The sequence below is a fragment of the Meles meles genome, chromosome 12 (assembly GCF_922984935.1).
Source record: "Meles meles chromosome 12, mMelMel3.1 paternal haplotype, whole genome shotgun sequence".
Lineage (NCBI taxonomy): Eukaryota > Metazoa > Chordata > Mammalia > Carnivora > Mustelidae > Meles > Meles meles.
In genome coordinates this window covers 22,371,195-22,387,078 of record NC_060077.1, presented here as the reverse complement: position 1 = coordinate 22,387,078, position 15,884 = coordinate 22,371,195, and the positions used below count along the sequence as shown (strand labels likewise).

Here is a 15,884-nt window from a genome sequence, read left to right as displayed (position 1 = left end):
AAAAAAAGCAAATTTAAATGATTTGATGTGGGGATGCACTACCCCCTCCATTCCAGATCCCTCCCCTCCACATCACCCCACGCCAGCCCCAGTTCCCATTCACCCTTACTCCCCTGGCCCTCCATGAGTCTGAGTCTGCACTCTCTTGGTTCAAGGCAGCCCACTGCTTCGCAGAGGGGGAATGTGAAGCCCAAAGAGGCTTGGTGCCGGGTCATCCTTGGCTCAGGGGTCCTTGGCATGGCACAGAGGAGGGAAGCAGAGACTCCTCTCTCCCCAGCAACCCTCTTACCTGGGGTTGCCGGGATGATCAGAAGAGAGAACGTCTGCCCCCCCCACCCCCCTACCCTGACAAGGGGTCCCTTCCTGAGGCAGGTGCCAGTGGCTGCCCGGCATTGAGGAATCTAACTGCTCAGGATTGATGGTTCCATCGCGTGTTCTGCAGTGCAAATAAAACCCCATCTAGTGTCAAGCGGAAGCTTAATTGAGTATTTGATGCCTAGAGAGAGTGAAAGCAAGGGCTCCTGTTTTCCTGTTTCCTCATCTAGCCCTGTGTCACCAAGGGGAGACGTGGGCCGTTTTTGGTGAAGAAGAACCATGCTCCGGGGGGCATGCGACAAGGAGAAGGTCACAGAGCACAGCAGAAGTGGGGAGCATGGACAATTTCTGGGGCCATGGGGCTGGGAGGACCTTCTGCAAGAGAAGCCAGGAGACCAGGAGTTGGTTTCTTCTTCTCCTGGTGGCTTGCTGGGAGCTTCTGGTGGACAGGGGTTCAGAAGCCAGGCCCACGTGTTCATATTTACCATGAGGGCAGTAGGGAGCCACAGAAGGCTTCCCAGAAGCAACAGCTTTAGAAAGGAGTGTTCTATTTGAAGCTTCACCTAAGAACATGTCTGGTCTTGGACACTTTCCCTCCATAACCCCTACCTAATCTCCATGCCCCAGCCACCTTAAACTTCTTTGAAGTCACTAAGCAGGCCACCCTCTCTCTCATTTCCAGGCTTTGCACATTCTGTTCTCACTGTCTGGGACACACTTCCCTTTCACTCATGATTGCCTATATTCTCTTTCATCCCAGATCAGAAGTCCCTTCCTTCTAGAAGCCCTCCTTGATTTCACTCAGGCCTCCTCCCTATCACTGCTTTCACCACACCGCATATAGATAGTTTCATGTCTGCCTCACCCATTACACAGTGAGGACATAGATGGTTCTTTTTTTCTCACAACTGGACCACCAGAGACTAGCTTAGTGCTTGCACACAGTTGGCATATGTGTATTTTTCCCCCCAGAGCTAAAAGAGATCATCCAACCAGCTCTGCTCCGATATAGACTTCACTGCCCAAGGGTCAGCTGCCAGAGCCTTTCCAGTGCCTACATCTGGGCTTGGCTCATAGTAGACAACTTAGAAACTACATCTTGAGTAGCTGAATCTCGAATGAGCGCTTCATACCAGACTCTAGAAGTCAGAGGTGAGAACAGAAGGAAGGGGTGAGCACCCACCAACGAGTGAGTGAGGGTAGGAACGAGCAAGGGTTGCTTACAAGCTGCCTCCAGCAGCCACAAAACCAGCCACAGAACACTGATATTCCAAGAGCCTCATCACCGATGAACAAAACCCAAACCAGAAAGAAGCCCAAAGGAAACAGCTGGGGAGAGATGGGGATGCAATTCTGACCCAGGGTGGCCTGGCCCCAAGTTTGCAAGGGGCAACTGGAAAAGGTCTGTGAATCTTTGATTTCGTCTAGAGCAGAAGATCCTGGGGCAGCCTCTGAGGACACCTCCCCAGGCTCTAAGGGACAACTTCAAAATTTTAGCATAATTTTGCAGAAAACTCCTCTCTTGCAAGGCTCCTCTGCAGAGCAAGGCAGCCTGAGTCTTGCTTCCCAGCCCACTGGGTTTCTACTTCAGGCTCGAGGGGAATAGCACCCTCCCCCACTCCCCAGGCCCTGGCTGCCTCCAGAGAAGCCCTTCAGAACTTGGCATCCCCCCCTGCCCTCCACCATCCAAGGCACAGTGTCTGGGTCTGCCCGGAAGCCCTTTCTTCTGCTTCTCTAGACATGACCATCTGTCTCTGTCTGCTTCTCCTCATCCCTGGGGAGTTCAGCAGAGGGACAGTTCTGGATAGAGAATCTCATAGACACCCCCACTGAATACAGCAAACAGCCACACAGCCGGGTAATACCATCCATTACATCAGTTCATGCAGCATTGGTCTCCTGAGTGCCCACTCTGTGGCAAGCTCTATGTTAGATCCCGGGGAAGAGATAAATCAGAGAAAGCTCTGACTACAAGGACCTTCGGATCTAGTTGAGCGGACAGATAAAAAAAACAACCTGCTATAGTACAGATGGCACATGTTATTCCTCCCCCCTCTTCCCAACCACACTGGCTGTTCAGTTCTTTACAAGTACTGTACTTGCCACAGGGCTTTTGCATATTCTGTTCCTTTCAGATGTGTTTACAGCAACATACTCGCTAGTTCTGAGCTTTAGCATCGGATCCTCAGGGAAAGCTTTTCTGACCTTCCTCTTTATATCACATCCCCACTATAGGATCTCATGGCACCATTCATGTATTACATTGCTCACCAAATTTACGGTATGCCATTGTGGGTGCATTTCTACCTTTAATGCCTGCTTCCTCTGAAGACAGAATGTCTGGAGGCTAGGGACCCTGTCTCTGTGTGTGATGCTGTCGTTTCTCCCACCGATGGGACTCCCGCTCTTTGCACACAGTCCCTGACACCTAGCTGATGCTTCATTAACACTGCTCAAAGAACAAAGCAGGAGCTATTTCTTCCCCAATTGGGCTGGACTGGAGGGCCCCCCCCATCAGAAACACTCACAACTGGATATCTAAGAAGATCCGTTTCTCCTCCCCTACGTGAATCTTCCAGATACAATCTTCACCTTCCACATATGGCTCTGGCCAGTTTGGGGACAGCACCACCCCAGCCACGGCAGAGAGCTCCCCACCACACATGGCTGCAGAAGAGAGACACAAACAGAGACAGACGCATATTATTCATAAGGAAGCCAGTAGGGCATAGCAGTTAGGAGCTCGAGCTATGAAGTCAGACAGTCACGGCTCGCCATGTACCCAGAACAGGTGTCTGCCCCTCAGGCAGTCCATGCATGTGTTTGGGATGACTAAGTTAGGGCTGGCTGCCTGCCTCCTTTAGCTGATGGTTGGTGAAGGTGGGGCTAAGGGCGCTGTGCTTCTTTCAGGATCAAGGACAGAGCTCAACGTTCTGGATGATTCCACAGTAGCCCTATTCTTGGGCAGGGTGAGTAATGGCTAACAGATGCTACATTCCATTCAGGTGGACCTGGGTTCGAGTCTTGCCTCTGCCCCCACAGACTCAAAGACAAGGCATGCAACTTTTTGGAGTTGCAGTCCCTCCCTCCATAAAGCTGTAGTAACGCCACTGCTCACTGGCTCCGTTGGGTTATTCTGGAGCTTGATTGAGCTCATGGGGGTTAAGTACAGCCAAACACCTGACCCAAGGTAAAGGCTCAATACTTCTTAGTTAACATTACTGCCAGAGAGCCCAGCTCTGAGCTGAAAGTGGAGATGTGGCCACGCCTGGAGCCTGGCTCTTTAAATTCCACTCTGTTTACCGCTTTGGAAAGTTCTCAATGTGGCAGAGGCCAGAGCACCAATAAATTCCGCTCTGTTAAACCAGCACATTTAATACAAGGATCAATCCCTCACCACGACGAAGCTGTGATTTCACGCCAACCGCCATCCAGGCAGCGGCAGCCAGGAGCCAGGGCTCTCTTCATTACCCACATGCTCCAAGTGCAGCCAGGCTCAAGGGGGCTCTGCGGCCTTGAATATGGGAAGAGAGACAAGGCAGGGCAAGGCAGTGGGATCCCATGGAGACAAGAGTTCTGCCCAGCCAACATTGTCCAGAGGGGCCCAGAACACAGGTCTCTGAGAACAGTGAGACCTGAGTTTCATTTCCACCTGTACCAGTTACCCTCAGTCTGTTCTTAAGAATATCACTTCACAGCTTCAGGTTTCTCACCTGTACAAGGGGTTAATACTGTGTGCCTCACAGGGTCATAGTAAGGATTAAATCAGATAATGCAAATGCAGCCCTTGGCAACAGTTATTAATATCATTATCATTATTAATTAAACTCAGGGCTGCCATGTGTGGTTGGGTGGGTTGTGCACTGCACAAAGTACAGAGCAAGGGGGTATAGAGGAGCTGAAATCTATGCAGAGATCTTTTCACTAAGTTATGCACTATGGGGTCTGTGCTTGGAGAAAAGGGCACCTCCAAAAATTTTCAATTTTGTAATTTTTCTCAAGGACAAGCAGCAAATCTGACCCAAAAGTTAGTGAGCCCTGGAAAGGGTTCTAATGCTAAAACTGGTATGTAAAGTTATCATACACTTCTAGACTGCACCTTTGGTCTTTTCTTCTGAGGGGGTGGAGGTCCCTGCATCATCTCGGAAAGAAGGCAGTGGGGCCACTCACCTCTGCACAAGGGCTCTGTGTCATTCCAGTATGGGTCCCGCACATTGATGCACTCAATAATGGCCGGACCCTGCTCCAGAGAGTGGCCAGGGTCACACGTAAACTCCACTATGGTCCCGATGTTGTAGGTCGGGTCGGATGTGGTGAAATTCCCATTTTGAATGTAGGGCTCATAACAGTGACCTTTCTCAAAGGCTAGGGTGGGGATACAAAAGAGGGGGAGTAGTGCAGATGAGGCAGGGGTTCCTCATAGTGCTGGATCTCAGAAGATGGGACCCCTCCTGCTGTTTAGGGAAACTCCAAGGAAAATGGACACCAGCTCCTGTGTTTCAATTCCAGCTGACCTGCTTAGGGCTCCTGGACCATTCACTTCACTTTTTGGGACCTCAATATTTTCATCTCTAAAATGGGAATATAAACCCCTGCCTTCCCAACCCTGCTGAGTCTAACTTTGGAAGTCAAAGGGTCAGTCTGACCACTGGGTCTCCCTTGCCCTTAGTAGGTCAGATTTCTAGCTCCCAGGACCCAGCCCAGCTCTGTCATGCTTCCTCCTCACCCACGCCATCACCCAGATGGCGGAGGACCCCAGGGACCCTCACCCTCGAACCGGATGTTGAAGGCTGAGGCTGCTCGCGCCTGGTCAGATGTGAACTCAATGCGGATGCTGTTGCCCTCACTCAGTAGACCCTCAAAGGGGACGTTTTCAGTTTGGAGGGAGTCATAGAGAAGAGCAGACTTGTTGATCAGGCCACTGTATACCATCATCCTGGTGGGGAGGAGCAGGGTGGGAAGAGGACAGGAGGATAACTACACACCATGGCAACAGGAGGTATGTGCAATGAACACCACCTCTGGAGCCTCAGTTCCAGACACAGATCCCGACTTTACCCCCTGACTTGTCTGGACAAGCTGCTCCGCCTTATGCGACTTGTTTCCTCTTTTGTAGAATGCTTGTCCTAGACTCATGGATGGATGCTGAAGTCACGGGAAAAATGATGTGTGTGATATAATGAACCAGACTAATTAATATATACTAATTACTATTACTAATTGAGAAAGAGAGATCAATAGGCTGAAAGAATGGTAGTCAGACAACCAGAATCCCAAAGCTGTAACCTTCTGAGCTGTATGACTTTGGACAAGGACACTTCACATCACTGAGCCTCTGTTTCTTCATCTGTAAAATGGGTGCAATCATACCCATGTATATCAGGGATTAGAGGCCATGAAGGGGTAGGTATATAAGTCAAATTTATTAAGCATTGACTCTTAATAGGCTCTGTTTTTTATTCTAATATCTTAAAAGCCCTGCGTGTGGAATCAGGAGTCTTGATTTATACTTCCCACTTCTCCACCAATTGGGTGTACGTAGGTCTCAGCACATCATGGGCCTCAGTTTCCATAGCCATGAAAGGAAGGATTATAACATCTCTCCTACCTATCTTACAGGTTGAGAATATGACAGGATCAAGGGCCCTGAATAAGAAAATATGCTACACAGAACGTTGGTATTCACTTTTACTATTATTAAAACCATTTGATACTTGACTCCTTGCTAGTCTTGGTATTTTTAAAGGAATTATGTAAAACTATGGAGATAAATAGTGTACAAATTAGACAAACTCCTTTTATGGAGTCATAAACAGGCATTTTTAATCCTGTGAGGAGTGTGTGTGTGTGTTTACTGGGACTCATAAAAGGGGTTTATTACGCTGCCCAGATGAATTTCTAATGTTACCAAAATGCATAAATGTTGAAGCACCAGTTTGTCCATTTTGCCATGTGTCCACTGTGGCTGGGATGACAGGGGTCTGGCTTGCCAGTCAGCTCAACCAGCTCAAAGGGTGGTGGGCAGTGCTGGGGAGATAGTGTGTCCAGAAGCATCTCTCATCCAATGATGGCTGGGCGGGGGGGGGGGGGCTTGTGGCAGGTAAATACACCAGCTCCCTCACGCCTCCAAAAGGATCATGCTGAGGCATGCTTAATACAGTTTCCCAGAGAACCCCCAGTGGATAGAGCCCCAGCTGCCCCCACGGTCACCTGCTCATTAACACACACACTGTGTTGACTCCTTTCCCTTCCCTGCCCACTGTCCATGCCTCTACTACTGCTTCCCAGGTTTAGCTGCCAAATGAGTGACTTTCCCTAACATCCTTGTCCCCATGTCCATTTCCAAGGGAACACAACAAAAGGCAGCAAGTCTAAACAGCTAAAGTCTTACTTTTCTAGAACATTCAAGAATATTCCAGCATAAAGTCATAGAATAAGAAAGTTTTAAGATTCTGGATTCTATACACATAACTTAGAGTTTACAGACATGCTTTTGGTTAAGTATTGCCTTGTAACTTCTCCCTAGCTCCTTCCTGTGTACAAGTCTCGTGTTTTCACATCAATTTCCTATCAAACCGGAAACCATGTCTCGCTACTTCTCTCCTGTTCTCCATGGAACTTAGTATGTGACTGGGTGCAGAGCAGGTGCTCAGCGAGTACTCTCTCCTTGATAACTGCAAAAAAGGATGTGCAGGAGAAACAGGCCTCTTCCCTATCCTGATGTATGCCCTGGGGCAAGTCGCTTTCCCTCTGTATGTCCAAGTTTCCTTACCTGTAAAAGGAAGAGATCGAAGATGGTGTCTAATATCCTTGCCAACCTCCCCAGGCTTTCCTTTCTCGACCTCCATGAGCCATTTCAAGACTCTAGATCTCTCACCACATTCCAACACTCTGGGAAGGAAGGAGGCTGCTGGGGTAAGCTCTCAGAGGCTTACCTGTCTTTCTCATGCAATGACAGCCTCTCGAAGTGCAGGTGTAGCTTCTGGCCCTCCGGAGCTTCGATTGTCCACACGCAGAACTGGCTCCCGCTGGTGTTTCCTGGGTAACTTGGGGAGAGGACCCGGCCAATGGTGGCGTTGTGGACAGCCCCTCCACAAGGGGCTGAGGGCAGAAAATAGGAGGGGATGACCATGAGAGGAGAGCAGAGAGAGAGAGAGAGAGAGAGAGATCCTCACCCCTACCCCTTAGGGGGAGGCAACATGATGGGAAGAGGGAGACACGCTAAAAGACTTCTCATCTTGGACAAGATTCATCCTGTTTGATAGGAGACCTCATCCCATTCCTGGAGCCACCCCCTTATGTGTCCCATGTTAAGGAACAACTGTGATTTAAGGATTCTTCCATGCTGCTGGCTGTGCCTGGATTCTTCACTATAAGATGGTAATCAAGAAGGTAAATAGGCAGTCCACAAAAGAAGACATATACTTTTAATATTTAGTAAGCACTAAAAATGCAGCCTCACTCATAACAAAAGAAAGGCAAATTAGATTGCTTTCTATTTTCATCCACCTGATCGGGCAAGGTAAAAAGCAGCCATAACTTGCCAATGGGAAAGGTGGTGGGAAATGGGCAGTCTCACTCATAACTGGTTAGAATGCAAATTGCTATGACCTTTCAGGAGAGCAATTTGGAGAAAAATCTAGAAAGTATGTTCCCAAACTCTGACCTAGTCATTAGAGTTCTGGAAATTTATGCTAAAAGGAAGATTTGGAGATTTTCACCAGGATTTATGAATGAGTGTGTTCACTGCTGACATGCTTCTAAGCGAAAAACGAGAAGACACACACATTCACAGCTCTTCGGTAAAATAAATGCACTCCATTCATATGCTATTAAAAATCATGTTCTTGGGGCGCCTGAGTGGCTCAGTGGGTTAAGCCTCTGCCTTCGGCTCGGGTCATGGTCTCAGGGTCCTGGGATCGAGCCCCGCATCAGGCTCTCTGCTCAGCAGGGAGCCTGCTCCCCCCCGCCCCGCCTGCCTCTCTGCCTCCTTGTGATCTCTCTCTGTCTGTCAAATAAATAAATAAAAATATTAAAAAAATCATGTTCTTAAAGAATACTTGGGAATATAGAATAATGCTCCGTATATTTTAAGTGGGAAAAAAAAAGCAAGTTACAAAATGGTCTGTGTACCTTACCTATTTCAATGAGCTATTTGCAAAAATCTATTGTGACTATAAATATGAAAGTAATTTGCTCCTATCTTTACAATTTTGAATTTCTTGATTTTTTTTTACCAGAATATATATTACTTTTTTTTATTTTTTTAAAGATTTTTAATTTACTTATTTGACAGAGAGAGATCACAAGTAGACAGAGAGGCAGGCAGAGAGAGAGGGAAGCAGGCTTGCTGCTGAGCAGAGAGCCCGATGCGGGACTCGATCCCAGGACCCCGAGATCATGACCTGAGCCGAAGGCAGCGGCTTAACCCACTGAGCCACCCAGGCACCCCGAATATATATTACTTTTATCATAAAAATCTAATAAAGAAATATTAAAAATTAATTTGTGAACTGGAGGGAGATAGATAAACATAAGGAAGTAGTCTGTTTCTTATTTTTAGGAGATACTTGGGTCTCATTAAATGTTTGTTGAATGACTGCATGACCAATAAGGACTTGCAGTGGGCGAAAAGGTAGATAGCTCTCTGCTTTGCTCCGGAGTGTGGTGATTTACATCAAAGACATTGCCTAGAAGCCCCTTCCCCACCCCCCTACCCCTGCCAGCTACACGTCTTTCAGCACCATGGACAGAGGTGTGTGAATGTTTTTGTTTTTGTTTTTGGGGGTGTGTGTGTGGGCACGTGCACACGCCTGTCTCTGTCTCTGTGCGTATGTCTGTCTCTCTCTCTCCCGACTGCCTTCCTGTCCTAAAGTGGAGGTTTAAACCCCGCCTGTGCCACTCAACCTTCTGTGGATCTAGAACAAGTCACGGAAACTCTGTACCTCAAGTTCACTATCAAAGGATGGTACTGATTCCACCCTGTTTATAGGGCTATGGTGAGAAGTCAATGAAATGATGCACACAGGGGACCTGGCACCGTCCCTGGCACAGAGTAGGTGCTCAAAACATAGCCAGCATTGTTGTCTTATGGCTCAGGAGCTGAGGAGATGGGGAACACAGACCCTGGTGGGGGGCACTGGCCATCTGTCCTCCCCAAGCTGCCGCTCATCTGTTGCCTCTCTGCTCCCCTTCCTTGCCTTATTAAGCCAACTGATGGCTCTGTTTGGCTTCAATTTGCCAACCGTGGCTCCCCATCCATCTTTCTTAGCACAAATTGAGGCTTAATTCCTCTCTGATTTCACACATAGATAAAAATTAACGTGGGAGAGGCACAGAGCCCAACTGCCCTATGGTTTGGATATTTCCCTTTTGTTAAAAATCAAAGAAGAAAAATTCCGAAGGGCCTTGGGGGAACAATACTGCAACAATCAAATTTCAGAATGTGTCATCAGGCCTCATTTGCTTTCAGATTCCCCTGACTCTGAAGGAATAATTTATTATTATTCCCAGTATTCTCCTTGTTCATGGCTCAGGCCCTGGCACATATTAGGTGCTCAGTTATTACAGGCGACCTGTGCTTTCCTGACCACCACTGGAACTTTTGAGAATCTAATATGGTTTTTCTCTCTTGATACCTGAGGATAGTCAAGGCTGTGCCTAACAGTACAGGGTAACCCTGAGCCCCTTGATCCGTAATGTGTATGCAAATCACATAGGGGCACGCTAAAATGGAGATTTTGATTCAGCTGGTCCTGTAGGGGGCCCAGAACTATGAATCTGTAGTCATCTTGCTGTCTGTAGACCATGCTTTGAGAAAAACAGCTCAGAAGAGAAGGGCTCTGAACTCATTTCAATGACTGTCTGTTGACTTTGGGCAAGTGACTTCACCTCCATGAGCCTCTGTTTCCTCACCTGTAATGTGGAGGTAATGGTTGTCATCATGCAGCATTACTACATGAACATTTACAGCAGCCCTGGCAGTGTCTCAGTATCTACTGACTGGGTTCAAAGTGTGGCAGCAGGCATACCCAAAGTACAGCCACAGAAGAAGAAAATAGATAAATTACACTTTGTCAGCACGAAAAGCTTTTCTGCATTAGAACACACTAGCAAGAAGTGAAAAAACATGGGACACCAGGGTGGTGCAGTCGGTTAAGCACCTGACTCTTGGTTTCAGCTCAGGGTATGATCTCAGAGTCCTGGGATCAAGCCCTGAGTGGAATCGGGTTCCACATTCAGTGGGGAGTCTGCTTGTGGATTCTCTTTCTCCCTCTCCTTCTGCCACTCTCCCCGCTCTCTCTTTCGCTCAAATAAATAAGTAAATTTTAAAAAAGAAGTCAAAAAGCAACCCACAGGGAGGGGCAAAATATTTGCCAATTGTATCCCTGATACGGATCTAATATCCAGAATATGTAAAGGACAACAACAAAAAGACAAATAACAAAATTAAAAAAACAAACAGGCAAAGGACTTGAACAGACACTTCTCTAAGATCTACAAATGGCCAAGAGGCACAGGAAAGCCACTCAGCATTGTTAGCCATCAGGGAAATGCAAATCAAAGCCATAATGAGAAAGCTTCCTGCCCACCAGGATGACTAGAATCATAAAAAGAAAACGTGTAACATAAGAAGTGCTGGCAAGGATGTGGAGAAAGAGGAACTCTCACACACAGTCAGGTGGGAAAGACAAACCGTGCAGCCTCTGCAGAACATAGCTTGACAATTCCTTAAACAGTTAACCAGAGAATTACCATAGGACCCGGGAGAAAAGAAAACATACGTCCACACAAAAACTGATACACAGATGTTCACAGCAGCGTTATTCATCATTGCCAAAGTGGGAAAAACTCCAGCATCCACCAATGAATACACCAATAAAATAGGGCAGAGTCACACACAGACATATGGCTCGGCCATGAAAAGGAACAAGGTACTGACCCACGTGACGACATGGGTCAACCTCAAACACAGGATCCTGGGTGAAAGAAGCCAGTTGGAGAAGACCATGTATTGTAGGATTCCCTTTATATGAAATGTCCAGAAGAGGCACATCCATCGACACACAAAGCATGTTGGTGGTTGTCAAGGGTTGTGGGGGAGGGGAAAATGGGGAGTGGGAGGTCTGGCAAGGGGGGAACGTACCTGAACAGATGGGCTCCTGGCTACTCCAGTGGGGCTTGGAGGCATTCATGCAAGTCAGCGTCTTGGCACCCTGGAGCTCATAACCCAGGTGGCAGTGGAAATGGGCCGCCCCACCCGGGTGCAGGTCCATCACTGTGACATCCCCGAAGTCGGGCCGGCGAGGAAAATTGCAGCTCAGCATGAAGGCTGTGAGAAATGCAAAGGCAGATGGTCATCCCTTAGGAGCCGGGACAGGAAGAACGTGACCCACATCCCGGGAGCCAATTTGTGCTGAGGAGAAAAGATAAGGCCCTTGGGGGCTCCAGAGCCCTGGGTGGGGGCAGTATGTGTGTATTTTTGGAACTCTCGTTGATCATAGGGTGAGGAGACCGCCAGATTGACACTTTTTCTGGGATCCAAGGTCCCCACCCTGTCTAAACAGAGATCACAGGTTTGGGGTGAAAAATAAGTTCCCACACCTCATGTAAGCCTCTCTCCGTGTGGATGCAGAGCTGCCTTCTTCTTGGGGGAAGGAGGGGCCGTAGGACTCAGGTGGGTTTTGTCCTACCAGCACAAATAATTTCGGTGTTTGTTAAAAATGCGCACAAGCTTGAAATCAGGTAACGTGATGCCGCCAGTTTTGTTTTTGTTTTTCAACATTTCCTTAGCAATTCGGGGTCTCTTCTGATTCCATACAAATTTTAGGATTATTTGCTCCAGCTCTTTGAAAAATACCAGTGGAATTTTGATCGGAATGGCATTAAGAGTATAGATTGCTCTAGGCAGTATAGACATTTTAACAATGTTTATTCTTCCGATCCAAGAGCATGGAACGGTCTTCCATCTTTTTGTGTCTTCTTCAATTTCTTTCATGAGTGTTCTGTAGTTCCTCGAGTACAGACCTTTACCTCTTTGGTTAGGTTTATTCCCAGGTATCTTATGGTTCTTGGTGCTATAGTAAATGGAATTGATTCTCTAATTTGCCTTTCTGTATTTTCATTGTTAGTGTATAAGAAAGCCACTGATTTCTGTACTACAAAGCTGTGATCACCAAGACAGCGTGGTACTGGCATAAAAACAGACACATAGACCAGTGGAACAGAGCGGAGAGCCCAGATATGGACCCTCAACTCTATGGTCAAATAATCTTCGACAAAATAGGAAAAAATATACAATGGAAAAAAGACAGTCTCTTCAATAAATGGTGCTGGGAAAACTGGACAGCTATATGTAGAAGAATGAAACTCAACCATTCTCTCACACCGTACACAAAGATAAACTCGAAATGGATAAAAGACCTCAACGTGAGACAGGAATCCATCAGAATCCTAGAGGAGAACATAGGCAGTAACCTCTTCGATATCAGCCACAGCAACTTCTTTCAAGATATGTCTCCAAAGGCCACGGAAACAAAAGCGAAAATGAACTTTTGGGACTTCATCAAGATCAAAAGCTTCTGCACAACAAAGGAAACAGTCAACAAAACAAAAAGGCAACCCACGGAATGGGAGAAGATATTTGCAAATGACAGTACAGACAAAAGGTTGATATCCAGGATCTACAAAGAACTCCTCAAACTCAACACACAAAACATAATCATATCAAAAAATGGGCAGAAGATATGAACAGACACTTCTCCAATGAGGACACACAAATGGCTATCAGACCCATGAAAAATGCTCATCATCACTAGCCATCAGGGAGATTCAAATTAAAACCACATTGAGATATCACCTTACACCAGTTAGAATGGCCAAAATTAGTAAGACAGGAAACAACGTGTGTTGGAGAGGATGTGGAGAAAGGGGAACCCTCTTACACTGTTGGTGGGAATGCAAATTGGTGCAGCCACTCTGGAGAACAGTGTGGAGATTCCTCAAGAAATTAAAAATAGAGCTTCCCTATGACCCTGCAATTGCACTGCTGGGTATTTACCCCAAAGATACAGATGTAGTGAAAAGAAGGGCCATCTCTACCCCAATGTTTATAGCAGCAATGGCCACGGTCACCAAACTGTGGAAAGAACCAAGATGCCCTTCAACGGACGAATGGATAAGGAAGATGTGGTCCATATACACGATGGAGTATTATGCTTCCATCAGAAAGGGTGAATACCCAACTTTTGTAGCAACATGGATGGGACTGGAAGAGATTATGCTGAGCGAAATAAGTCAAGCAGAGAGAGTCAGTTATCATATGGTTTCACTTATTTGTGGAGCGTAACAAAGAACATGGAGGACATGGGGAGATGGAGAGGAGAAGGGAGTTGAGGGAAATTGGAAGGGGAGATGAACCATGAGAGACTATGGACTCTGAAAAACAACCAGAGGGTTTTGAAGGGGCGGGGGTGGGAGGTTGGGGAACCAGGTGGAGGGTAATAGAGAGGGCACGTATTGCATGGAGCACTGGGTGTGGTGCAAAAACAATGAGTACTGTTACGCTGAAAATAAATAAATTAATTTAAAAAATGCACAGAAGCTTGGGCCAGAACTCGAATAAGCAGCTCTTCAGGAAGTGCCAAAGGATAGGACAGCTTGAAAATAACCATCCTGGCCCACACAGGCCTGGCCTGTGGAGGAGACCAATGTGAGTTTACATTCTTCCTCCATCCTTTAGAAACTGTGTGACCTTGAGAAAGGGACACAATGCCCTGAACTTGGTTCTCCTCATCTTTCCACTGGAGTCGACAATTGTCCCTGCCTCACCAGTGGAAGTAAGGATTAAAGAGGAAACACGGAGGAAGAGCCTCCATAGTCCAACATCTAGCTGGGGGCAGTAGGAGGATCTAGGGGACCGTGCTGAGCTCCTCAATTCTCCTAAGAGGATGTGAGATCCTTCCTAACTGCCCCTTTCGGCTGTATGGTCTGACCACTCCCACTGCATGACGTATCGATGATCCCAGAACTCACTGAGAGGATTACATCCAACCCAAGGGCTCTACAAGCTATTTCTTTGCCCCCATTCAGTAATGAACAAAACAACAGGGCAGTCTCGGTCTTGGAAAGTGGTGATGAGGCGGGTACTCCCATAGACACTCATTCCCCTGTTTCAGAAACATCCGAGAGCAAAGTTTCAACAGAACTGTTTTTCCGGATGTTCACTCAGTTTGATGCCAATGTGGAGGGTGTCCAAATATCCAGATGTGTGAGGGCAGACTCCACTCTCCGTGCAGGTATCTGGCAAGGAAATAGAGGAGCTTCTGGTTCAGGGAGGTAACCTGAGGTCACGGGAAGGGCTCCAGAGGTAGAGGAAGGGGATGAGAGCGAGAGAGAGGGCATCAGCCAGAAGGAAGGGAGGGGGGAGGGAAAGAAGAGAGGGAGAGAAGGAAAGGATGAAGAGGCAAGAAAAGAGGGAGGGGACCAAGAAGGAGGAAGGAAAGAAGGGAGAAAGAAGAGCAAGATGTACAGAAAGCAAGAGAGGAGTCTCAGAGTCAGACAAAAAAGAAAGAAAAAAACATTGCAGAAGAAAAGAGAGAGCCGGACCCCTGTGGGTTGGCCCCTGGGAGTTGAGGCTTTTTGCTAGAAATCCATGGACTTCCCTGAGGATTCATTTAGGAAATTCAGGAGCTGTGGATCTGAATGGGAAAAAGTGGTTTTCTGGTTTTCTATTTACCTTTAACTGAACGGTGGTATTTCCTTCAATCACATAGATAAGCAACAGACTATGACCTATTTGTGGAACGTGTGACTTCATCACCAAAAGAAATACAGATATTTTCATATCATAGTAGATATCTTGACATATTTCTTATGTTCCTCAGTACTTTGAAATTACAGTAATTATCAGAGCTGCCGGGGGAGATTATTATTTAATGTGTTAATAAAGAAGCACATGGATTATGACATTGCAGATTAAAACAATATTTTGACAACTGTAATTCAACCTGACTGGTTTCCTTCTTAATCATGTAAGGTTTTATTTTACGCTTTCAAAAACATGGTTCTGAGAAGGGGTCCAGAGGTTTTAACAAACTGATGGAGGAATCCCTGGCACAAAAATTTGGAGAATCCTTGGCTCCAGAGGGAAACTGAGGCAAACAGCTACTCCCCCCCCCCATTAGCCTAGATGCGATCTTACCCTGATAGTGCAGCTGGAAGGTTCCAAGGACATCATCCTGGAAGGTCCGGAAGTAGACAGAGATGGTGTTGGTGGGACTTCGGATAACCTGTCCCTCTACCAGGAGAGTCTGGTTGGCCAGGACTGTCAAGGTGGGACCGTCCACCCCACGGATGGAGAGCAGCTCACCGTCAGACAAGTTCACGCTCTTCACCTGCAGACAGACAAGGCCAGATGGAAAGGAACTTGAGTTGTGCTTGAGACTGGGCCCTTGCAGGCTGTGCGGCTGCCAGAGGACCCCAGACAATGCTAACACAGCAGCCCTCAGCCAGCCCCAAGTCAAGAGGTCAGACAGGCCCCCTTGGAAACATCCGGAGCCCTGGAAACA

General features: G+C 47.2%; 1 protein-coding gene across 5 annotated transcripts in view; it reads right to left on the bottom strand.

Annotated features, from left to right (window-relative positions):
- SEZ6L (seizure related 6 homolog like) overlaps window positions 1-15,884 on the bottom strand; it is a 195,983-nt gene that overhangs the window by 48,144 nt on the left and 131,955 nt on the right. For all 5 annotated transcript variants that reach the window (XM_046025900.1, XM_046025901.1, XM_046025903.1 and 2 more), the window contains exons 4-9: window positions 15,518-15,710; window positions 11,462-11,647; window positions 7,251-7,416; window positions 5,085-5,251; window positions 4,486-4,680; window positions 2,844-2,982 (exon numbers count right to left, since the gene is read on the bottom strand). In XM_046025900.1, the coding sequence (XP_045881856.1) occupies window positions 2,844-2,982; window positions 4,486-4,680; window positions 5,085-5,251; window positions 7,251-7,416; window positions 11,462-11,647; window positions 15,518-15,710 (1,046 nt within the window). The remainder of the gene's footprint in view (window positions 1-2,843; window positions 2,983-4,485; window positions 4,681-5,084; window positions 5,252-7,250; window positions 7,417-11,461; window positions 11,648-15,517; window positions 15,711-15,884) is intronic.